The sequence below is a fragment of the Cheilinus undulatus genome, linkage group 4, assembly GCF_018320785.1.
Source record: "Cheilinus undulatus linkage group 4, ASM1832078v1, whole genome shotgun sequence".
Taxonomy (NCBI): domain Eukaryota; kingdom Metazoa; phylum Chordata; class Actinopteri; order Labriformes; family Labridae; genus Cheilinus; species Cheilinus undulatus.
Genome location: NC_054868.1, coordinates 10,560,802 through 10,587,457, shown reverse-complemented (window position 1 = coordinate 10,587,457; position 26,656 = coordinate 10,560,802). Strand labels below are relative to the sequence as shown.

At 38.5% G+C, this 26,656-nt stretch overlaps 1 protein-coding gene across 1 annotated transcript in view; it reads left to right on the top strand.

The window, feature by feature from the left end:
• rptor (regulatory associated protein of MTOR, complex 1) overlaps positions 1-26,656 on the top strand; it is a 323,903-nt gene that overhangs the window by 191,822 nt on the left and 105,425 nt on the right. The window contains exons 12-14 of the mRNA XM_041784862.1: positions 8,406-8,507; positions 18,946-19,029; positions 20,251-20,361. Coding sequence (XP_041640796.1) covers positions 8,406-8,507; positions 18,946-19,029; positions 20,251-20,361 — 297 coding nt within the window. The remainder of the gene's footprint in view (positions 1-8,405; positions 8,508-18,945; positions 19,030-20,250; positions 20,362-26,656) is intronic.

Sequence of the window (26,656 nt, the reverse complement as noted above, 5' to 3'; positions counted from 1 at the left end):
GCACCAGTGCACAAAGCAAGGTCCATAACGACATAGATGAGAGAGTTCAGTGTGGATGAACTTGACTGGCCTGCACAGAGTCCTGACCTCAACCCGAAAGAACACCTTTGGGATGAATTAGAGCAGAGACTGAGAGCCAGGCCTTCTCGTCCAACATCAGTGTGTGACCTGAAAAATGCGCTTGTGGAAGAATGGTCAAAAGTTCCCATAAACACATTCCTAAACCTTGTGGAAAGCCTTCCTAGAAGAGTTGAAGCTGTTATAGCTGCAAAGGGTGGACCGACGTCATATTAAACCCTATGGGTTAAGAATGGGATGTCACTTAAGTTCATATGTCAGTCATGGCAGGTGAGTGAATACTTTTGGCAATAGTGTACCAAGTGACTGTGTATGTGCATCCATACCATATACAGTATGAACAATACCTCTTCTGCCTCTTGTGCAAACAACAGGCACTGCATCATTTCCATGGCTCTCTTACCTTAGCTTGGTATACCAACATCTAGTGTGTGGTGAAGAATGGATATGGTGAATTAGCAAAGAGGCTAGTGATGCCTCCTAAAAGCTGTTCTCTCTCCTTTTGTCATAAACATGCTCTTGAAGGGTACAGTGATATACTATTTAGCAATCTTATGGCATGTTGGTTAATTGAAATGAGAACCTAAAAACAAGCTGGGAAGGAGTTGTACATGGATGTTTCATTCTAAAGAGCCAGTTCCTTTTGTGAACAGGAGCTGTTTATGAGATGGTTTCTATTTGTTCCATCTTTTTTGTTGTTTAAAAGATTTAAAAAGTGAAAATGGTACCAAAGGGAGAGCCATTTGGGAACAGAAAGACTGTAGCTTATTACTGAGCTGAGACAAATGATCCTGATCTCTAAAAAGAGACATAATTCTCATAACCCAAGAAGGGTTGAACAGACATAAATAGAGCCTGACTTTTTGCCTACTAGTGGAATACTGCAAATCCTGTTGTTTGACAGGTTGGTCTTTAATGCGTGCAACTAATTCTAGTGTCTACACAACCAATCCAATCTGGACAAAGGCATCCCAGACCACCTCAATATGCACTAACAGTACACACTGAGGTGCATTCACACAACGCATTAAGGATTACTTAGTATCTTAAAACAGATGTGAATCACAGTTAATATATTGTGTATGTATTGTACCAGGTTTTTTGTATCCATCTCCTAACTACTACTTTACAATAACCTTCTCTCTTAGTTACTTGAATTGTTTTTTTTTTAATCTTCATGGTGTAATGGTAGCCAGGAACACTGATTAACCAGCAACTGAACCTTCCAGACACAAGTGTCTATACTACAATCACCATAGACACATTCACTGCACTCAGGTCATCTCTATTTCACTAACTGTGAGACTCCTAGCACCATTTGGCTGGTTCTCTGTTGAATTAGGTCAGTAATTTTAAAGGGGGTAAATATTTATGCAACCACTTCTTTGACATTATATATTTTTGTTTAATTGGCATTACTTTATCATTGATAAAAATCAATAAAAGGGTATTACATCTAAGGGGGTGAGTAGTTTTTTAGGTACTGTGTAATTATGGGTAGAACTTCCAGTGACGATGTAGCAGGAGTAGGGAAGTTTTCTCCCAGTGGCTAATCATTGTGGCTTATCCCCAACAGCAGTTGTTATGAAAGGAACTAACCTTGTTTTAGCACATACTACTGCTTTTTTAATCAGATGTTTAGCATTGCTATCTTAAGTTCTAATTCAATTCAGTTTCAATTCAACTTTATTTGTATAGCTCATTTCATACAGGTGTGAACTCAATGTGCTTTACAGAAGATTAAAAACAAACAGAAAAATCAATCAGCAATTTAAGCAACCCCCCCCCAAACACACACACATATGTACAGTGCAAGTCATGTGTACTCCTTAGAGTACACAGGCAAAATTCAAATCTACTGTACTTTATCTAACAGTCAAAGGCATAAGAGAAAAGCAGTCTGAGTGGTCTGAAAAAGTTTTCAGACTACTCTTAAGAGAACTTAGAGTGTCTACCGACCTCAGGTCAGTTGGCAGCCTATTCCATAGAACAGCACCATAGTGGCTAAATGCACCTTCACCTGATTTGTATTTTACTTTAGGCACATTTAGAAGGCCCATACCTGAAGATCTGAGCGCCCTGGTTGGGTGATAGTGAGCAAGCATGCCATATTATGCCATATATATGTCTATATTGGACGGAAAGCCAGTGAAAATTTTCCAGAATGGGTGTGATGTGTTCTATTTTCTTTGTTGCGGGTTGAATGCGGGTTGCAGCGTTTTGGATGAGTTGTAGGAGATTTTTTTGGAAGTCCAGCATAGAGAGCGTTACAGTAATCTAATCTGATGGATATAAATGCATGGACCAGTTTTTCTGAATCAGACTGAGACATGAATGATCGAAGTTTGGAAATGTTTTTTAAATGGTAGAAGGCTGTTTTGGTGATGGCAGTTATATGTTGTTGAAAGTTTAAGTTTGTATCAATGATAACTCCAAGATTTCTGAAGTGCTCACTGTACTTAAAATGAAATGAAGATGAAAGCGAAATTAATTCTTGTCTCTGTTTTTGTGGACCAACTAGCAGGATTTCTGTTTTATCTGTGTTAAGCTGAAGAAGATTGTGTGACATCCAGTGGTTTATTTCATCAGTGCATTTGACCAAGTGATATATGGGATTGAGATTGCCAGGGGAGAGTAAGACATAAAGCTGTGTATCATCAGGATATGAATGGTAGGAGACATTTTTTTTCTGAATGATTAAACCGGGTGGGAGCATGTAGGGCTAAACAACAGTGGACCAAGAACTGATCCTTGTGGCACGCCACAGTCCAGACTGAAATTTACTGATGTGAAATTGCAGAGTGTAACTGAGAATGTTCTTTCCTTTAAATATGATTTAAACCATTGAATGACAGATACTGAGAGGCCTATGGAATTTTCAAGTCTATGGAGTAGGATGTTATGATCAATTGTATCGAAGGCGGAGCCTAAAGCTAATAATACTAAGATGGAGAATTTGTTTGAATCCTTATTTACTTTTAGATCGTTGAAAACCTTGACCAGTGCTGTTTCGGTGCTGTGATTGGTTCTGAATCCTGATTGGTAGACATTATACAGATTGTTATGGGTTAGGTAATTGTGTAGTTGATTGTAGACGACTTTTTCTATGATTTGGATAACAAAGGGAAGGTTGGAGATGGGTCTGTAGTTGTTAATTATTGATGGATCAAGCTTGTTGTGTAAGTAATTAGTCACTTTTATAAAATGTCCTTGCAGAGTTCTGGTATGTGTTGAACCATTCGTGGTTGTACTAATAACAGGACAAATAATAGAACAAAGGTAAATATGTCATAGCTGCTTTTTTAACATGCTTTTATCTGTTTGACTGCATCAGGGATTTGTCTCTAAATCGATCCAGAATTATTAGTGTGTTAGTTATTAGTCATGCCCATCATGGCAGATAGACTCTCAGTGGTGATTCAGACAAAAATGGATGAAAAAGCAGTGATTCTGAGGAAAAAAAAAAAGTTATTTTGTGATTAAAGCCGTTATACTTTTAGAAACTTAGAAACATGTCAACACCTCAGCACAATTGTGCAGGAAGGTGCATGAATTTGTTTCATTCCTGTTGTGGGCATACTGTAAATGTCCTCTTTTCCCTTCATTACAGCCTCTGCCCCCACTACTTTTTGTGCATGTACAGAGCAGCTGTGGTTGGATTGGAAATTGTCTGGAGACTTTTTTTTTCCCCTTTAAAGGCAGGCGTTCAGTCATAGTACTGGAGTCTCATTATTACCTGGTATCTGATTACCCAATATAAATGTTTAAGCAAAATACAAACAGGGTCTTTGATCTCTTCGGCCTCTCTTGAAAGGTGGAAGAGCTCCATCTTACTGTTTTTGTGAGTTAGTGGTCTGTGTATGTCTAGCACTGATGGATAGCCCTTATCTCAGATCTGTCCACCACTGATGCCTGTAAACATCAACGACTCTTGTTTGCACTGCAAGTTCCCTGCCACCAGCATCTACAGCATCTCTATTAATCTTTCAAACACACACACACACACAGGCTCAGTCCCAGTGGAAAACATTGTAAAACGTCAAGTCTAATAATTCAAGTGTGAGTGTCAAATAAAGGCGAGTTACTGGAACCACTGTCCCTGTGCTCCAGCCAGTTTATTTTGATATTTACTGACATGGCAGGGGACTGTGATGGAGAAGCTGAGGGTAATGGAAACACGCTGTGAGAGAATGATTGAACTGATGATGGCTGGAGATATCTGGGTCAACAAAAGACAGCTTTATGTCAGTGTTTGTGTAAGCGAAAAGCTTGCTAGACATTTGTTTTCTAATGCAAGCTGGACAGAAAATAGAGACACTGGCACCAGAGCAGCTTCCCCTGATGTTAGCACTTTTATCTGGGCCTTTTCTCTCTTCCACCTGGCCCTCAGAGGTGGGCGTCTTCACCATGGTTCCCCTGGGTGCAGTTTTCCATCCGCATTCCTCCTCTGCTCTCTCCTGCACTCGGGCCGAAAACACTTACCAGCCCTGTAATTGAGCCTCTGAGGACTACTAAAAGAGATCTTCCCTCTCTGTCTTGCACTCTCTTTCAGGAGCCTTTAAATCCTCTCTGATGTGCTACAACTGTTTACCCCATTTTCGGCCAACGTCCCTGCTGGATTTATTGATGCAGAAACTTTATAGTTTATTTAATTTAAAAATCTTGATTTTGTTTTGACAGTGATTACCTCTGAGTATTTTTTTTACTTTTATTCAGGGTATTGTTTTACAAATTAAAAAACTGATCTCTGAAGAACAGTTTGAAGTGAAAATATATGTGTCAGAAAAGCATTTCATCATGTAATCACTGAGTTCAGGTAATTAATCAGGGCGAATCACATTTTTAATCACATGTTTAACAATATTACAATTTTTGACTTTCAGAACACAATGTGTAGGTCTTTATTCACAATGTGAAGTTATTCCTACCAGTGCTTTGATTTGGGAATCAAAGTAATACAAGGAGATGTATTTTATGACGTTAAGTTAAATATAGATTATTTAGATTAGTGTGACAATGACTTAGAGGTGGGAGACAACTCCAAAGTGCTTCCTCTGTGAAACGCACCGAAAATGCAGGAGAGCATGTACAAAATGACCAAATGCAGTCTAATGTCGCCTGACTAGTTCAGTAACATTTGTGCAAATTTAGGCTCCGGTTTAGTTACTTTTGCTGTGTCGATGACCCATTTAAGATTAGCAATAAAGCTTAAGGATTTTTTCAACAAACTGTTCTTTTTATGCTTTGACTTGGTAAATTTGTACTGTCTCAACCTAAGGGTACTTTTCCTACAGTTTTGGTAAAATGTAGCTTTTATTTTGAAAGAAAATATGGAACTGAGGAAAAAGAAAATAGGGAGCTAAAAAGAATGGTTTAAAGAAAGAGTTAAATTTTACTTTTGACTTGGCCATTGAGCTGTCCACATTTGTTCATTAGGATTAGAAGTCTGGTGAAATAAGACTTTTGCGTAGGGATGGGTTTCATTTGGGTTTTTTCTGATACCGGTACTAGCTTAATACCTTTCTATGGCTCCTGTGCCTTAACAGTGCCTTTTCTGTGAGTATGGGAGAAAAATTGTGTGTTGCAAGTCAGCAGAACAATAAAAGCTGTCTAGGTATCATAATTGATATCCAGATTTGTTGTATGTTGTTTTAGGCTAAATGTTAAACATTTTAAAGGTCGGAATTTGAACATAGTGAAGTCTTATTTAGCCACATGCATATGCAGATAATTAATCTCCATTTTTACATGAAAGCTTAGAAACAGTACAAGCAAAACCAGACTGGTATGTAAAGGATCCTGGTTCCTGTTTGTAACACTGTGTTTTTAGTTTGTACAGTATTGATCAGTCACATACCAGCAGGCTGTGGTGAAAGCAAGAATAACAATCTGTATGGAGAACAAAAGCAGGCTGAGCACAATCTGGCTTAATGATATCCCAGCTCCCTCTGGTGCTCTTTGGCAACCTTTAATTTGTCTCTATTAACTCCTATCTGCACAAAAGAACAGCAAACGATGAGAGATGGATCAAACATTTCCACTTTATCAACAAATTTGCCTGACACTGTGCTGTGAAAGCCTATCAGGGTTTAGATTTCCAGACTCCCTGAACTGCATCAGAAATTATTGAACTGAACTCCTTTCGATAAATGAGTGTTTTTAAAGTTTCATCTCTTCTCTTGTGGACAGATCCGAAAAAGCTTGCAATTTAACTCTCTATATGTCTGCTTCATGTTGTTGTCATTTGGGCTAATTTCTTAGTATGGCCCAAATGACAACATTCAAGCCAGGACGAAGCATCGTGCTCTGCCCACCTCTGTTGTCTACTTTCTTCTTTTGAATTGAGGAGTCTTTTCAAGAAAAACTGAACTCCATAAGGTGTAGCTATTTAACAGTGATCCACAAGGATTATTTTCACAAATTGAAGGGGAAAAGATGTTCAAAAGTGGCTATGCCTCCCGACCTAATGCTGCTACATGTTTCAAAATGCTTTGCCTCGTTCAATGTGTGAAATTCATCCATGATAGACAATAGTGGTGTACTTATTAGTAAATATACAATGTTGACTGCAGTTTCACTGCAGATTCTCCTAAATTTCAAAAAGTGGATAAGTAACAGAGGCAGGTGGAGGTAGGTAGAGCTGAGTCATGGTGGAACAGAATAAGGCCTTTCCCAAAATTTTTGCCACGCAGTTTGAAGCATAGCATTGTCCAGAATGTTTTGGTATGCTGAAGCATTAAAAAACCCTTCACTGGAGATAAGGGGCCTAGCCCAAACCCTGAAGAACAGCCCCATATCATTATCCCTTCTCCATCCATCTTCACAGTTGGCACAATGCAGTCAGGCAGGTAACTTTCTCCTGGTATCCACCAAACCAAGACTTGCCCATCTGACTGCCAAACAGAAATGTGATTAGTCACTCCACAGAATGGGTTTCCACTGCTCCACAGTCCAGTGTTGGTGTGTTTTTCATCACTCCATCTGATGCTTGGCATTAGACTTGGTGATGTGAGGCTTGGATGAAGCTCCTGTTACACAATATTTGTGCTTACATAAATGCCAGTTGAATTTCAGAACTCTTCAGCTATGGTATCAGCAGAGCATTGGTGACTTTTATGCTCCATGCACCTTAGTGGTTGTTCACCCCACTCTGTATTGCTGAGTTGCTGTTGTTCCTAAACACTTCCACTTTCTGATAATATCACTTACAGTTAACTGTGGAATATCCAGCAGGGATGAAATTTGTTGTTTTATTGCAAAGGTGACATTCACCACAGCACCATGCTGGAAGTCACTGAGCACTTTGGAACGACCCATTTTGTATCACAAATGTTTGTACATGGAAGCTGCATGGCTAGTTGCTTGGTTTTAAACACCTGTGGCAATGGGTCTGACTGAAACCCCAGAATTCAATAATTAACAGGTGTGGCAAAATACTTTTATCTGTGGGAGCAAATTTCATGTAGTTTTGGTCTGAACATATGGCTTCTTGATGTGTATTTGACTGTGAACAATGCAACGTGAGGAAAGGAAGCTGGAAGCTATTACAGGGATGGCAACACCAAAATGACTACAAAGATTATATTTGTTTCCAAAGGCATGTGTCATCGTTAGACAGCGATAGATGATGATTGCAGATCAGTTCCAAAGTCAGCTGTTAATAGAGCCTCTATAACCAGTTATTAATAAGATTTATTAAAGCAGAAAGCTGTGTTTAGTGATGATACCTAGACAACAGTATCCACCATGATGTATTTTTTTTTTCAAGCAAGAAAAAACAAACATGAATCTATCTTGAGCAATCATAGATTCCTCTCCAAAATGGGACATTGAAGACATTTTTGGCAGTGTTTTGGATTTCAGAACTTTGCCTATACTCTCTGTTCTCCACTTTTAATGAATCAGTGATTGTGTGTGTGTGTGTGTGTGTTTAAAGTTATTAAGCTTTGATTATGCAGAAATGAATTTAGCCATCCAGCCAGGAAGCATTGATATTTCTCCTCTCTACATCCATCAACAGTCTACACAGTGCTGTTGTAATTCCCGCTGCAATATTAACACTCGGCATGATCAAAAACTCTGCAGCCAGCAACCAATCAATCAGGCAAACTGCCCTGGCAGCCGAGAGAGCGAAGGTGATCATGATAGATCAGGATTTATGTCACTACTGCAGTGCAATGTCACTTCTTAGCTCATTATGTCAGGGCTCTTTATGAAATGATAAGCTGCGGACTGGCTCTTTACTGTGTGTGAGAGAGAGCATGAGCAAGAATAATCAACTTTTTAATACTTCAATAAAACTCATGTTTGCATGTTTGTGCCCACAGCACAGCCCTTTCTTTGCGGAGCAGCTGACAGCGTTTCAGGTGTGGTTGACGATGGGCGTGGAGAACAGAAACCCTCCTGAGCAGCTCCCAATCGTACTACAGGTAAACACACACATCATCTACAAACAGTCCACCTTTTCATTTCAACATTTCAGATGCAAAAAACGACAGCTGTCACATAATAGAATTAAATCATTCTTATGGTAGAACTACAAACCTCCAGCACTTAAAACAGTCCTGGTATTCACTAAACTTCAAGCATACTTTCATATGAAAACAGTGCTTATTAATCAAAAACACGGCAACATATTAAAAAAAAACCACCCACAAAGTTAGAAATAATAAACAAAAAAAAGCAAATAAAATTGTAAATAAAGCCCGGACATCAATGAAAACCTTTTCAAGAAGTGTGCAACAAAGCTAACAGTTAAGAAAACCCAACCATTTAAAGTGAATTTTTAGAAGAGACTTAAAGAAGACACAAAGTTCTGCTCCCTGAGAGTCACAGGCAGGGAACAGAGCTCTGGGGCCCACACTGCAAATGCTTACCACTAGGGATGTAACGATATGAAAATTTCATATAATGGTTATTGTGACCAAAATTAACACGGTTATCATTATTATCACGGTATTTTTGAAATGTGCTCAAAATGTTAAAAAAGTACTTATACACACACTAAAATCATTTAACCAAGTTTTTTTAAATAAAATAAAATAACACACACAATTTACTTTGTTGGCAGAACATTAACATATTAACATGAAACATACAAATGTGCATTAAAGATGGCAACTTATGGCAATAAGAGGTAGCTGCACTTTGTGCAAATTGTGGATAAGATCCAAGAATACTTTTCTTTACATTGAGTGCTCAAGACTAGATCTAGTCTTACAGATCTAAGAAAAACTGGCACAGAAAGAACACTTTCTGTTTCATGTACCTTTGTGTACAATCTCTATCTCTCGCTCGCTCTCTCTCTCTTTCTCTCTCTCTCTCACTCTTTTGCTCTCTCGCGCTCTCTCTCGCTCTCTCGCACTCTCGTGCTCTCTCTCGCCATGTTTTCAAACTGCGCATGCACACCAGTCTCAGAGAGTGCTGCTCCTTCTTCTTCTATAGTGTTTAATGGCAGCTGGAATCCATGAAGTTGCATTACTGCCACAGAGTGCTGCGGCTTCTCCAGGAATTGAACAGTATCACCACGAGTTTTCAAAGTGTGGTAATCAAACACGGTTTTAGCGGTAATTAAAATTTGAAACGGTAATACTAACCGTCTCAAATTTTACCACGGTTTATAGTGATACTGGTTATCGTAACATCCCTACTTACCACTGATATTACCAGTGCAGTTTTAGGAACAGCAAGACGAATGTTGCTGAACAGCCTAAGCTAGCTGCAAGACTCATAGGTAGGGATGATGATTGATAAGATTTCAGTTCCAATTCTCCCTTGATCTCTGCCCTCTGATCAGGGCTAAAGCGCCACAGCGCAGCGCTCTGTACATGCTTCAAGTGGGAGAGGTTGCTCAGCCGTTGTATGTGTAGTAACACACGCTATGTTGTAAAGCATGACAAAACATTTGGACATAGCAAGCACAACAAAGCATGCAGCACAACAATAGTTTCAGTTTTCTTGTTTGCATACTGGTTAAAGCCTGTTAGCAGAGCTTTGAGTTATCTGAAGTCTTTGGTTGTTACACCTGCTGATGCCGGAATAAAGTTCATTAAAGTAGTCATGTCAATAATTGCAAGGATGACCTTTTTTAAATTGGCAGGAGAAAGGAAGGGCCTGACTTGGGTAAGCTGTTTCAGTTGAACAGAGCAGGACTGTAGGAGATCGGTCACCTTAGTTTTAAAAGAGTCAAGGATAACCCCAGGGCTGCAGGCCTACTTGCAAAGATTATTACATAAAGCACCCAAAGCAGGCAAGAGATGTTAGACATTGAACATGGAAAGCATGGAATTAATACAGCAAGATGAAGGTTAAGAGGCTGTTTAACATCTGTCATGTTCTGTGGCCTCAATGGCTAACTAGTCTATTAAACAGAACATTAAACACATTGTTTATAAAGAGACTCAAAAAGATCTATTCCATCTTCTCAGTTGCAGTCAGTGTAACTCTGATCTTTTATAATAATTCAGCTTAATTATTATTATTCAGCATGTGCTATGACAACATTTTCAGTAGAAATTAGTACAGATGGCATTAAGAAGTGTGATTAGTCATTTAAATCTAACCAAAAGACATATAGTTGAGCTATATTGCAAAGAGTGTTGCAGAAAATTAAACACAGAGGGGAAAATGATTAAAGAAAATGTGATTAAGGAATACACAGAATTATTATGCAGGCAACTGTTTCACATTCTTCACTCATTTTCTCAGGTTCTGCATCATTATGTTTGTCTAGACGAACGTATCACACACAAACGCACACAACAGCACTCTCACTTCATTCTCTTCAGCTACAGAATTTAAATAAAGTTTACAGATGGTAAATGTGTAAAGTATGTTCTCTGAGGTGTGAGATGTTTTCACAGGTAAAGGGTGTGGAGGTACAGGGTGCAAGGACAGAAAATTTACATTAGTTACATCCCAACACCAGGCAAATGTACAAAGTCATCTTTATTAATGCAAGTTTGCTGATGTGCTGATGCTCTGTGTGAGTACACATAGTCTACATAGTCTACATCCTTGGTCCCCATCCTGTGGTCCAGAACCCCTTTGGGTATGTGTGGGTGGGGTTAGCATAGTTGTTAGGTAAAAGAATTTGTGTTAAGGGCTGCTTTTATTTGAAATTTACACAAACAAATAATTAAAATGTATGTTATATATTATTATTATTACTAGGGCAAAATAAGCATTTTATTTTGAAAGTTTTTCTGACAGAATGCTCACATAGTCTCAGTCTGACATCTTTTCATTTTTATTCATTTTCGGGAGCTGTCTCTTTGAATAAGCCAGCAACAGATTTCTGTTCTTTCTCTTGTAAGTGTTATTAATGATGGAACAAAGCCATAACCGATCTGCGTTAATAAATGAATACTGCCACTGAGTCTCTTTTTTTCTAATGGGGGTCATTAACTGAGCCTGGTAGATGGATACCAAACTGAATTAAAGGTTAAAAGAGCATCACTGATGCAGTTCTTGAGAGAGAAAAAAACAGGCTTCTTGCATGATTATTTCCCAACTCTCTGCTGCTCTCAGCACTTCCTCCTCCTCCTCTTTCTCCACTACTGGCTTTTATTATCTGCAGTAGAGTTCTGCTTTCTGGAACAAACCCCACCCTCATGCAGATCCATCCCAGAGTCAAAATATTAAGAACCATCTAACAGTAATAATAATAAAAACTTTTTTAGATGAGGATGAATACTGGCTACTAGATTGTTTTCTATGAGATTCATTTCTTTTTTACTATGTATTTGTATTGTGTAGTCCAACAGTGGAGCAGTGGCTGCATTAAGGGGCCGCTGCTGTGTCATATTTGACCAGCTGTTAGGGGCCAGTGTGGGCCAAAATGCCACTGCAGAATTTTTCTCCCAGTCTAGCCTTGGCAAAAGGTTGGTAGAAGGATGTAAATTTGTCTAAACAAACAATTAGCAATGACACTGTTGTCCCTAAAATTACAAATTCAAAGTCACTGTTGATGTTGTCATGCTGATTTAAGATGCAAGATGCTGTCTGATGCTTTACAAAGGAAAATGTTCTAAGTTAAGGATTCTGCTTGTGGTTCTGCTCTCACTCTGGGGTGTGTGGAGTCATACAACCAAAATATCAAACATGAAAGAAATCCATCCGACTTGTCAGGGTTTCTCTGCACACTGCATGACAAATGACACACTATCAGACGGAAAGTTAGTACAACTTTAAAGTGAGTCTTTTGGCTCAAAATCCATGCCTGAATCGGATCAAATTCACAGTGTGCACCAGCTTTAACCTTCCAAAGCTGATGGATTGGCCAGATTCCATGTCTGTTATTAGTTGGAACCATCTTGAAGAGCTTCAGTCCTAAATGTTTGTTCTTGGTCAGAGAATTAATTGTCCAATCAGCATCATTTTAGGTAAATGAGTAGCTTCAGGCAGGATTTAGTTTTACTGTAAGCCTTTGAACAAGGGGGACTGGTGGAGTGGTTAGCTTAAATACAGCTATAATGGTGGTTTTATCAGACAAAATGTCTTTAACAAAAGAGGAGTCAAGAACTGTACTTGGTGAAAATTAAGATTTTGCTCTTCTCTCAACTAGATCCAGCATGAATTTCATTCACCAACTGGCTTTTCTGGTAGTGAACAACAACAGCACCTGTCTATCAAGCTCATGTTTTGTAGTTTAATCCCTGTGGTGCTCATACCCACAATTACTTGTTTGCTGTGATTGCCCCGATATGACTGTGACAGACCGAGCATTCAATCACCCTCTGAGATCTTTTTCAAAGGTTCTGCCCTTCCCAAACACGGACTATGGTTGCGATGCACAGATTAATGTGAAATATCACAGCATGGATATGTGAAACAGTCTATCTGGCCCATCATGTTAGGAAACCCTACCCCTTGGAAGGCTCCAAATGGGAGGGGGGTACAGCTTTCTAGGTTCCAGAGTCATGGAGGGGCCCTAAATTTAAACCATAATGACGGTTTATTTTACACCTAACAATTTTTTCTTCTTATACAAAAGCAAACAAGACAAGAAGAGCATCTCCATCACTCATCTCCAGCTGAGGGTCCCATTATTAGAAAATTCCCATTATGGTAGCACTTTCACCACCTTTGGTTGTCTTTATTCAGCCTCTCCTCCTCTCACATGCATTTCACTCCAGGTTGCTTCATCTGATCAGCCAGCTGAAAAGTGTGATGAATCTCCTTCGTTTAAATTGAGCCTTTTATTTGCTGGCTAAATTTCTATGCCACAACCTCTGCAACAAAAGTGTGGGACAGGAAAGGATACTGCTGTGTTCCCTTTCGTGATGTTACATTTGTTAGCCATGCTCTAATTGGGGTGAAATCATGGCTGGACTGTAAAATGTGGCTCAGCTGTTGAGTTACAGCCGTGGGATGTTTTTTTCCTCCCCTCACCCTCCCACCACCACTACCAGCACCATCCCGCGGGGTTGTACAGATGTGGTGCTATATTATATCACGGCCGTAGTAGTGCTGCTGTCCATGTTGAATGGTAATTTCCTGCTGATTCAGCTCACTGAAAGCCGCAGCCCGTCCATACAGCAGTTCTGTCGGGACCCGTTAAAAGCTGGGGAAAGGCAGACTGATTGGGCAGAGCTGAACAGTGGGTGAGAGAGCGCATGTATGTGTGTTTGCTGTCGGCTTAGAATGAGAGGGGAAGTAAAGAAGCAATAGCCTTTAAGATTACGCAACATTATGCAGCTTCACATCACCAAGGCAGAGTAATCTCAAGGCTACTTCTTGCTCTCTGATGTAACAGATAGACACATAAACAGGTTTTATACCACTTTAAACACGCAGTTGCATAAGAATGAATTGAAAAGACTGGCTTGTTCCTGCAGGATGTACGATTGGATGCCAAAATAAAACCTGGCTTCATTTGAAAGATGCAAAACGAGACAAGAGATGGGCAACAGAGAGATAGCTCCATCAATAATGCTCTTTAGTGAAATGAGCGCAGGGAGGACAGCGGAGCACAGGATGGAGAGATACATCAGGTTGTCTTGACAACAGCCATCTCATGCAGGAAGAATTAACAGATTCTGCTGAAATGATTACAACGTCTCTAATTGAGGTGATACAGATAAAACACATTTGGCATCAGGTGGTGATGAAGTGATCAGAGCATCCGTGTGCTTCATGTTATAACACGAGTCCATGTGTCTGTTGCTCATTCACACAGAGGGCTGATGGGAAATGCTTAGTCATTGCTCTGACAGAGATTACACAAAAAGACAAACATACACACACATGGTTGTTCATCTTAATATCCCACCATCGCTTAGGGCTTACGTTTTCACCCCTACTATGATGAAGACGCAGATGTAGCTTGATACGTCATTTAACATATGCATAAAATGTGCTTATGTGTGTGATAACGTGTAAAATATTCAGTGATGTCTGTGTCAAATCAGGATAAAGAAAAATCGTGACTTAAAGAGTGAGATTTTAATTTAAATCTTGGATCAGGAAATGTTCAGGTTGTAGATTCATGAAGCACACACCTACATCTCACACAAACACAAATGTGCATGTTCCCACGCTCTTCCTTGGAGCAGGAGGTAACCCTGGGCTGGTCTTCCCCCGGCCTCCCTCTGTCAGGATGATCACGCTCACCGGGTTTAAGTCACGGAGAAGGCTAATAATACATTATGTGTTGGAGGAAGTGTCCACGTGTGTACATGTGCATATATGTGAGTGTGTGCCTGTGGATGTGGATTCCTCCATATGCCTGTTCCCACACACACTGTGGGACAGTCACATGGGGATGCGCCGGTGCCCAGGACTCACACAGTCTCTGCTTCTCTGCCTTAATGCTGTACACGTTACCCACCACACAGCCTCATACATATGCTGTGATTTTGAGCTCATACCATATGCTTCATATGCGTGATTATGCTTTGCTTCATTGTAGGGAAACGTTTTAAGATGTAGTGATTTATGTTCAAACAGGATACAGGGAAAGACAGTAATTTGTGTCTGTCTTGTTTGTGTAGATGATTATTTTAAAAAAGAATAGATGTCAGGCTTCATGCTCTGTAGAAATATTGTTGACTACTAACAGTATGTACTTATTGACCACAAGATAATCTAATTTAAACTTTTAGTCTAAAAGGTAAAATGATCCTTTTTTTAAATTCTGTTTTAGACTGGCCCCAAATTAGCAGACTGAGGTCCAGATCCAGACCCAGGTACCATCCGTTCTGGACCTGTGCACACCTTTTATTTCATTCTGATCAGCACTTCTATTCTATCCTGCAAAGGAACAGTAAAAAAAAAACGTTCACATCATAATCAGGGCTGGGTATTTCCCCCAGACTCACAGCACAATATGTATCACGATACATGTTGATTTGGGGTAATAAACATTACGTTATAAACATGTCCTATGCTAAATTCACTACAGCAGCTGTTCTTTATTGTAGAGCACAACAGAAGTGGTAAAGATTAAAGGTTCTCACTTTAAAGCTGTTAAATTCAGATCCTCAGAGATCCTCAGGTAAATTAAAATAGTATATTTCTAATCACTTAGCTATTCATTAATTCAAATACCCAATATGTTTAACTTTTTAAACTTAAAATGGCCCTCTCTGTTGCCTCTCTTGGTGTTGGTTTTCATACTTTCAAATACTATAATGGTTTCACTTTACTATGAGCCCCCTTTAATATGTATGAATGACTTTCCGCTTTACTTCTGCATCAAATGGCACCGCTGTTTCTTAGTAAAAACAGACAATAGAGGATTAAACAGCTTTACTAACACTGCCTACAGCAGCTTCTTAAAGTGCTGCTTATGATCTGCTGATTAGAAGTTGAGGGAAACTTTGAGTTTACAATGTCAGTCAACACTGGTTGGGACCACACAGATTAGCCCGGTGAAAAATAACTGAATCCTTCTTCTGGTTTCACATCAGTGACTGGTGTTAAGGTTTAACGGGGGACTATGTTAACTGGTGACAATACAAAGGCATCTGGGTAGTGGGTGGATATTGAAAACTTAAAGACCCCCTTGTTTAGTTTTTCAATAAATTAATATATTCAAAAGCACATATAGACATAACAGAAAATGTCCAGTGATTTAATAATGATGTAACTAGAACTGCTGACATTTTTGGCTGAGAATTCACCATTTAAGACAGTCACAACACCTGTAGGAGAGCAGTTAACACTTGCTCTCCTACAGCATCGTCAACAGTAAAGGCTTTAGATTTATGGTTGTTTTTTCCACTCACAAGCCCATACCTTTTATTGATGTTGAAATATTTTGAGATTTAAGCACATATTACTATTTTCTTTGCTATAATTGCAATTAGGTGATTAAAATTTCTACAAATAAGGTAAAAATAAAAGGTTTGATTTTCAGCACATTTTATCAAGATTGTAATCATCAGGGGAGCAGGTGGCCTAGTGGTTAAAGGTGCTTCCCATGTACGCAGGCGGCCCGGGTTCACTCTTGACCCTGTTTCTGACTCTATCCACTGTCCTCCTCTATCTAATAAAGGCACAAAAAGCCCTAATATAAATCTTAAAAAAAAAAAAAAAAAGATTGTAAACATCAAATGATAACATACAGCCCCTTAATGCACAGCAGACTGGAACAGATGCTGAAATTATCACTTCTCTCTTAAAAATAGGGAATATGTCGTGAATCGGGAGTCTGAATTGAAAATCCACTTTGAAGTAAATCATGACCACCCCAAAATTGGAAACAAATCAAATCTCTAGATAATCAAAGATTCACATCTCTGCTGCACAGCCTCTGTCATCTTTACGGTATGATGCTACTCAGCCTATCAGATGCTTCTCTTGCAAACGGCACAGGAAGTAAAGGCAGTGATTGACAGCCTGCTACTGCAGAGATACAGAGAAGTTGACATAGTCTCAGAAACAGTGAAGAAGGTGAGTTTGGGTATGGTAGAGATGCTGTGCTTTGGAATAAGAGAAGATGACAATTATAAAGAGACTTTTTCACAGAGAATGGACAGAATTTTGTATATATACTTTTCCCAAAGACACTAGAAACAATACGCCTTGTATGTTTCAATGAGCTTGAGATCATTTAATGCAATAAAGTCAAATAAAATGAAAATCAAAACTACTTCTCTGAGCAGTTATAGCGACTGAAATCTGATTGAGGAGAGAAAATGAATGAACTTTGAGTCCGATGTGATCGATGGCACAATTATTCTCTGACCTCCACTGTTCCCTTTAAGTTGTTTTGGCTTTCAGTAAAAATATAAAAACACACAAATCCTTTCCTGACTCCAGTCTGATATTGGCCTGATTTTAGCTAAGATTTAAAGGTTAAAAGGATGAGTTATGATTATTTCTCTAATGTGGGAGAGTGGAAAGAGGGAGAGACTGTAAGCTGTGATTTTTTTAATGGGTTGAGATTTTTCTAAATTTAAAAATTTGCTTTGAAAATTAATATTAAAATAGAGGAAGGGGAAATAAAAAGTTCCCCTTTTCTTTCATGTTTCTAAAATTAAACCTTTTTACTTTCATTAGGCCCTTTTTAGAAACAATCTGTTTGTAGACTTTTGTATTTAAATAGCCTACAAAGCAAAAAGAATATTATTTGTTTTGATATTTATTATTACTATTATTATTATTATTATTATTATTATTATTATTATTATTATTAATATTATTATTGTATTGCCTCCTATTCATAAAAAATCTCAATGTTTATTATAAACTGGACTGTCATATCACAGGTTATGATCATTTGACATTCCCAACCTTTGCTTGAGGACATTTTGTCAAACCGGACCTCATAGAATTCTAACTGATGACCCCTGGTTAATGAGCATTTTTTTGTTTGTTTGTTTTTGCGTTCTGTTTGTTGATAAAAGAGAAATACTGAAAAATAATAAATAAACTACAAATTAAGAAATTAAGTGTTAGCACCCTAGGTCTTTTAGGTAAGGAAACCTAAACACGATTTCAATCATCAGAACTTTATTGCACATTGTAAAATATATTTTCTTTAGAAAACCTGTTAATACCAATTTTAAATATACATGTAATTCTTTTAAGGGACCCATCTTCCTTTCTCAGATGTCAATTACTATTGCTCTTGAAAAATGCAAAAGCAATTGATTAAAAAAAAAAAAAAAGCAATATTTTTCATTTCATTCGATTAATGGACAGTAGAATCAATAGAGTTCTCGATTACAAAAAGAATTGATTGCTTCTGCCCTAGTGTTGATGTTTTATAATGTGAACCTGTCTAATGACACATATCATTTGGTCTGGGTTTTTAAAATTATTATTTTTGGACTTTTATGCGTTTATTGAGATTGTGGATAATCAGATACCGCGGTCAGAGAGAATGGGTAATGACATGTGGGACAGAAGCCACAGGCCTCTGCAGATGGCATACACAGACATAACCACAAGACTGCTGGTGTCCCATTTAGTCTTTCTTTTTTTTCCACTTTATTCTGTTGGCATGACAACACTGAGAAGCCTACAATATAGTCAAAGTCTGTCATTATACTTAGTGTTTTTAAAGGCTGATGTAGGTGAACGAGACCCTCCGTTTATTTGCATATGAAGTGAGAATGTACTCACATGATATCCCTTTTTAATTGCATGTACATTTTAGATACACAGAAATCTTCCAATTAGAATTCCTGAAGAGATAAATGGAAGCCTAAAGGTTTCACCCACCTGCCCACACACACCCACACATCTTTGCATGTATTCACACATACACTGTGTGTAAACGAGTGTAGATGAGTAAACGTGCGTAGTGGTGGGAGAGCCACCTGTTCCACTCCACCTCCCTCTCTCTGCCGTCTCTCCTGCTGTTTTTCCTCCTCCTTTCATCTCAGGTGTTTCTCACTGACCTCTGCTCTCTTTCAGGTCCTGCTCAGTCAGGTGCATCGGCTACGCGCTCTAGACCTGCTCGGACGGTTTCTGGATCTGGGTCCCTGGGCTGTCAGTCTGGTATGTTCAGGCAAAAACAAGTGTTTCAAAAAAATCTCTCTCTATATATATATTTAATTTAGAAGTACACTCCACATGTTTTATAACATAAACATGAACAAAATGAATATTAAATCAACACAAACTTGTGCACAGCTGGCTTGTTAAATAAAGCAGGACGTTTTTTATGCAGAGCACTAACAACTTTGGTTGAAAATTTAAATCTTCTATTAGCAGTCTGAGGACTGTTGGAGCTATGCATGTGCAATCCTCTCCAAAAGTACTGAAACAATTAGGCCAATTCCTTTACTTTTACTGTTGACTAAAACATTTGGGTTTGACTTCTAAAGATGAATATGAGACAAGAGATCAACATTTCAGCTTTTATTTCCAGGTATTTACATCTGGATCTGATACACAACTTAGAAGATAGCATTATTTGTAACAGAACACACTTTTAGGTGAGCAAAAGTGTTGGAACAGATTGACTAAAAATAGATTAAAGTGAGTAAGACTTAATATTTAGTTGGAGATTGTTTGCTTTCAATAACTGCATCACCAAATGTTTGCATTCTTCTTTTGTGATGCTTTTCCAGGCTTTCACCACAGCCTCAACCAGGGGAGTGTGGTTGGTGTTTCAAAATGTAGGGTGTTTAGACATTTCCCTCCAGAATAATTAAGTTAAAAATAACATGTTTGTTGCTGCATCAACTTGATCTAGATGAGCCATGAAAAGTTTCCCAAAACCTCCTGGTCATCAAAGTGTCCCTTGTGCGTTTCTTAAGAAATGGCAAAACTGCCAGCACCTATAAGCAGAGGTTAACAATTTTTGTAACCTTCAGTGCTGCAAGACAGGGACAAGGACTGCAAATTAGCCATGGCTAGATGTCTTTCATGCATTGTATCGGTTGCACTGTAATTAAATGCAGCAATGCTTATGTATTGTCCCTGACAAATAAATGGATAAATAAATAAATTAACAGCTCAAGGAGCTATTTGCAACCAGTTATCTCTAATGAAGTAGAAACAAAAGTAAACTGTTTTAGCTGAAGCCTACATAAACCACCATCCATTAGCTTTTGTCCATGTTAATTTCTCTTTTACATGATTGCATATTTAATCACAGGTGTGTCCTGGTAGTCAAAGCTCTGACAAACAGTAGAAGGAGCAGGACCTGGACTATAGCAGCAATGTCAGCCTTCCCTGTAAACACCAGTGCTCTGTTTGCGTTTATGTCTGCAGGCCCTGTCAGTAGGGATCTTCCCCTATGTGCTAAAGCTGCTCCAGAGTTCAGCCAGAGAGCTGCGACCACTGCTGGTCTTCATCTGGGCTAAAATCCTCGCCGTGGACAGTGTGAGTTACATAAAACATTCATACCTGTTAAAATCTTATCTTCCCCAACCCTCTTTGTCTTGAGGTTTTCATATTCAGGACTTCTGTTTACAGCTCGTTGTCATTATACAGGTCTTGTCTGCAGCATCTGATTATTAAAAAAAGAAATGGAAGATGGATAATGGATGAATCAGTCAATTAAATTTAGCGAGATTGCATGCACAATTACATAAGAGGCCTCAATATAAAATCTTTTTTCACTGTGACTTTGTGGTGATTAAAAGCAGCCCTGCTGAAGCACAGTGTGTTCATAAAGTCTGTTTTTATGTCTCTGCATGCTTTATTTACCGTGAATGTCTCCTTACGCCCCAAAGACATACTTTACATTTAAATCAGAGCTACTACATGCTTTATTCTGCCTTGTTATGTTTCAGTTGTGTTTCTGTTCATCTGTTCTTAATGATTTAACTGATTTATCTATATTTGTTTTTAGAAAACCTCTTTTTGAAAATATGATATATTTCTGGACTCCAGTGAAAAGTGTCTTTTTCACCTAAAGGTTTGGCATGACTCATTGAGTTTTTGTTTGCATTGCTCCTAATCTGCTGCAGAGAAAGAGGTGTTCACCTTATTTGATTAAAAATACATAATTCTTACAATAAACAAACCAGATCTCTAAACCAGGCATGGCTATTAAACATCAAGACTAATGCTAAAAAACTGTGCAGACAGTTGTCTCAGAACCTCTGTTGTTCTTTTCTTAACTTCTGACGAAGACTCTTAAATGTGTTCCTTTGAGCACAGATTTGCTCTTAGGAAAAAGGAAAAAGTCACATGGTGCTAGATCAGGTGAATAGGGAGGGTGATCAAACACTGTGATTTGTTTTTGGGTAAAACAGGAACTGCTTTACAGTGCAGTGTGAGCTATCGTGTTGTCCTGATGAAGAATGAAACCATTTTTCCACATTTGTGGTCTCTTTCTTTAGACTTTTTCTCAGTTTTTCTAGGGCTTGTTTATAAAAGTGTTTATTCACTGTTGACCCTTGTGGAACCCACTGCAATCAACCTTTAATTTTGATTTGCTTTGTTGTGCTTTTCTCATCTTTGGTGACAATGGTGTTTTCTAATGCATTGACTGCCCTTTAGTCACAGGATCATATATGAAGACCCAAGTTTCCTCACATGTAATCACTCTTAAAAAGATGTGGGTTTTCTTCAGTTTGTTTCAAAATGTCTCCACAAATTTGCTTGCATTTTTCCTTTTGATCAGGAGTCAGAAGTTTTGGACAACTTTTGCACACACTTTTTTTCATGTTCAAATTTGTGTTTACTTGTTTGTTTCAAATTAACATATTTTTTCAGCAGATCATCTCCACAGTGAGGGCTCAGTATCAGGCACATTTTATGTCTGGCTCTAATATCCTCAAAAGAACATTCACAATAAAAAATCAGCTTATATTATGGATCAAACTCTATTAATCATCAGCTTTAGTAAATACTTAATTTGACTGCGGTCTGGCTGCTATTTTTTTGTATAGTTCATTAAGTGAAAGGCTATCAGACCTAATTCTAGTAACTGTCTACACTGCTGGAATCATGTTTCATTGTTAAGTTTTGAGAGTGGTGCTGTGAGAAGTTTTCACATTCATTTAAACAAACACACCTACAGCTACCAAATGGCAAAGCTAATTTGGGGATTAATGCAGGAATTTATAGACATTCTGCAAACTCTTTCTTTCCATGCAGCAGTAGTGATGTTTTACCCCAATAACTTTTATGTATTCTACAAAAGCTTCTTAAAATTTTTATGTGAGAGAAGCATACAGCCAGTGATCATTTCTATCTATTAGATGAAGTTTAAATGGCACACTGAAGAAGAAAGTCCATTTTAACAGAGAAAGTTCATAACCAGGGTAGTGATACCTACCACATGGAGTGGTCAGATAACCTTGCAAAGCAGATGGATTGGCCAGACTGCCAAACTGTCTGTCATTAGGTGAATCCATCTTGCAAAGCTCCGATCTGCAATGTTTGTGCCAGACCCAAACAAGGGTCATGTAAGGAGGATGAGGTGGTAGCTATATGCAGGGTTAAGTTGCACTGAAAACCAATAACTGCCACTGGTATAGCAATTAGCTCAATGTAGCTATAGTATAACAGCAGTTTTATCAGCACTACACCACTTTTTCTTTATGAAATAAAGAGCAAAGAACAGAGCTGAAAGCTTTCCATGACAGAATAGATGTTTTTGCTCTTCTCCTGACCTGCTTCAGCATGAGTTTTTTATCATTACAGGTGGGGTTAAGTTGGACTGTGAGCTGCTAAATACATTCGCCACTGCTGTTTTAGCGATTAGCTTGGATGTAGCTGTAGAAAAAAACGTTGTTTAAACAGATTGGTTCAGCTTCACTAGCCTTAAAGGTGACATACCTTTGAACACAGTCCCCTGCTGTCTCAGGAGACATCCCTCCCATCCGTTGGTCAAAATATTATACAGATCAAGCACCAGAGGAGGTTTTTGTCCCGGTATGAACAGGCTCTGAACAGTCTTTCTCAGAACGCTTGTTTTGGTGTGTCTCTTTAAATACAAGCTAGCTCCCTCTCATCCGTCCTCTCTATACCGGGGTTGTGCCCACACACGTACAGCTGTGAGCTTCCATGACCATGAGTGGAGATACCAGGTGTCAGGCAGGTAAAATTTATAATGACTCTAATGTGTTGTGACATCATTGAAACAGGCTTGTCCACAAACAGCTTTTGTTGCTGGCTGGATGATGTTTGTTGCCGGCCCTTCAGGTCCACCTGGCCTATTCATAACTTTCTAAAACAAAACAAGACAAGATATACAAACACATTAAAAGAGTGAAAGGGTTTAGATTTTGAAATGAGCAACAATAAAATGCATAATTTATTTACTTCAATAAGAAATGTTAAGTATTTAGCTTAAAAATAATTGATTATCTTTACTGAAATGTAGAATGGACTACATTATTGCTAACTTTTGTGGGCCCCTAAACGGCAGCTTGGTCCCAGATGGGCGATATTGCAAAAGGAGCACAAATCTGAAAGAGACCATCGGAGTTTGTGTTTTTAGACATGGGGGCACATGATTGAAGGACTGTATTGGCTTAATTCACAATTTATAAGTCCCTGGATACTTTGGATACCCAAATATAAAAATTCAAAAAGAACCATTTTATTCTAGGTACGTCCTCTGTAAAGAAACAGGAAATGATAAACACTAATGCAGAGTTGAAGCCCTGCAGTGATGACAAGATACTATGAAGCAAACTAGAATGGCCGTCTGAGGTGGCAGACCCACGCCAGCGCAGCGCCACCAAGGAACTTACGCTCCCATTGATTACTATGGTGTTCAAAATTTCAAAGTCAGAGAAAAACCAGACAGGTGCATGGATCATTACCAAAATCTAATCAATTCTTCCCTGTCACCATCCCAATATTCCCTGAAAGTTTAGTGAAGATCCAACTTTCCATTCTCAAGTTATCTTGTACACATACAAACAAAGAAACAAACAAAGATACAGAACCTTTTACATAACCCCCTGCCGATTTCATCAGCGTGGTAATAACCCTTGTGAGAAAAGCAACCAAGTAATGATACACTGTTGGCTGGTTGCTAGCTATTTTATGTGAACCACAGGAGCTAGCTCCTGTTAGAGAGCCTGTTTCCTTTCTTCTATTTTTGCAGTGTTGAGTCATTTTAAAGGAGAATGTCACAGATTCAGCACAGATCTAAACTATTGTTCAGAGCTATATGCCAAGTAGGTATTAACTGTTTTCTCTCTAATAATGAGAATATTTTTTCTTCAGATTATATTTTGTCCAAAACTGTTGCTGGTCTTTTTTTTTTTCCTTCATTAGTTTTTTCTTTTTTCTCCATTCAGGTAGTAAGTAGTAAGTAAGTCTTTTAGGAGTGATAACACTACATAGTTAGGGTTGTACATTTTTAAAGACAAGTTTGTGCAAAGTCTTGCTTTGTTTGCTACTCTGATTTAAAATCAAACCAAAATATCAAAGCTACAACAAGTTGCAGAGAACTGGTAGTTTTTTTTTTTCTAAAGGTTGCATTACCTTTTATTTTTATTTTTTTTATTTCTTTTATTTTTGTTCCTTTTTGAGATTTAAAGTTAACCATTTTTTCTCCCATGTTCTATTTTGCTAGTTTCAGTTAAACAGGAACCTTGATTTGGACTTGAGAGTTTTAAATGCAAGGTCTGAATTCAAAATATCCATGTTCAGTTCTTCAAATCGACCTTGGTTGAATCCTATGAGTCATCCCAAGTAATCTCTTTTCCTTTTGCAGAAGTAAAAAGAGTTAGAATCATACAGTAGATGTTAAATGATTTGTATGACAGTTCAGGGTTGGGGGCATTTTTCATGAGTGAAATGAACAAACAGCAAATACTCCACATTGAAAGAACTGATGTGAATACTTTAGAAGTAAAAATTGGCTTTAAGAAACTTCAGTGTTGAAGTGAACTTTTCGCCTAACCCCCTTCTTTCTGTCTCCCCCTCTATTTCTGCAGTCCTGTCAGGCTGACCTGGTTAAAGACAACGGACACAAGTACTTCCTGTCAGTGTTGGCTGACAGTTACATGCCAGTGAGTATCAAAAACTTCACATTTCACATTTTAAAGAAAGTGACTCATGCAGGATTTGGTATAAATGCTGTAGTATAGAGAACCATAAGACAAAGTGATATAATTCAAAATATCATACACTTATACCTTAACTACTTAACTGAAATAGTAGTATTAAAGCAAGTGCATGACTTTCATGTGTGGTTTAAAGTTGATAGTAATCAGTTAACAAAGCAAATAAATGCATTTTTGTGTGCTGTCAATACATGGCAACTAAACAGTACCCCTTAACAATCGATACATGGCAATCAATCAATCTATGTTTTTGGTTAGAACCAGTTAGTACTTGAAAAAAGAGGGGAAAAAACAGTGACAGAGTCACTCAGATGAACACTCAACAGTCACAGAGTTACTCTGGTGAACACTCAACAGTGACAGAGTCACTCGGATGAACACTCAACAGTCACAGAGTTACTCTGATGGCCACTCAACAGTCACAGAGTTACTCGGATGAACACTCAACAGTCACAGAGTTGCTCTGATGACCACTCAACAGTCACAGAGTCACTCGGATGAACACTCAACAGTCACAAACTGCGTTTACATGGACTTGAGTGCCCATTTCTGTCGGGTTTTTTGGGTTTTCCCGGTTTCTCTTTGTACATGTATACGCCTGCAGAGACAGGGATATTACAGTATCCCGGTTTTGAAAAACCCAGTTTGCTACCTGGAGAACTCCAAAAGAAGACGGGATACTGTGCAATGTATACACAGTATATTGTTTTCTGGCTGCTGTAGACTGCGTGCGCAGGCGCAACTTTGGTTGAACTTAATTTAACTTCAGATAGTTGTAAATACTGCGTCTGTCTGGGCGGCGGAGGATCAGCTGATCTCTGCCCGGAGAGAGTGACAGTTGACCAGCTGTGTCTGCAGAGGATCAGTCTGGGATCTGACGGCAGTCAAAACGCACTCATATTTGGATAAAACATGAACTGAACAGTTAAATTTTCAGCCATGAATGAAACGTGAGCATAGTTTACTGTAGAGACAGAGAATGACTGCTCACGCCATGAATTAGAGCTCCGTGAACTGAAGATGGAAAGACGGCACTCGGTAAGCGACCTGCACAGTCTGTCCCAGTCCTCCCAGTGCTGACATTTAGAAACGATGACTAGAGCGTATCCCTTTTAAGACCCACTTTGAGCTGCTTTGAGCTTTTATTTTGAAGTCGTTTCCAGTAAAGTTATTAGTTATTAGTGAAGTCAATCAGCTGCAGGATGCTTCGCTGTTTCTTGGCGTCTCTGCCAAACTTTCTTAGTGTTTAATAATATTATTAATAATATTAATCATAGTAATCGCCTAATAGTGATAAAAAATTGAAATATCAAGTTATAATAAGCGTATTCATTTGAGATCTCCCTTTCTCTCCTTACCATCCTCTCAGTGTCTTTTTTCTGCTTAACAAGCGTTCTATAACAACAGTCACAGAGTTACTCTGATGGCCACTCAACAGTCACAGAGTTACTCTGATGAACACTCAACAGTCAAAGAGTTACTTTGATGACCACTTAACATTCACGTAGTTAGTCTGATTACCTGGATTATTGTGTGGCTTATTAACAGTCTTGTCAATTTACTTAGAGAAGTTTGACAAAATCATCAAAATGCAAAATTAAACCTTTGAAATGAGATTTGAGAGTTTGTTTTCTGTGTTA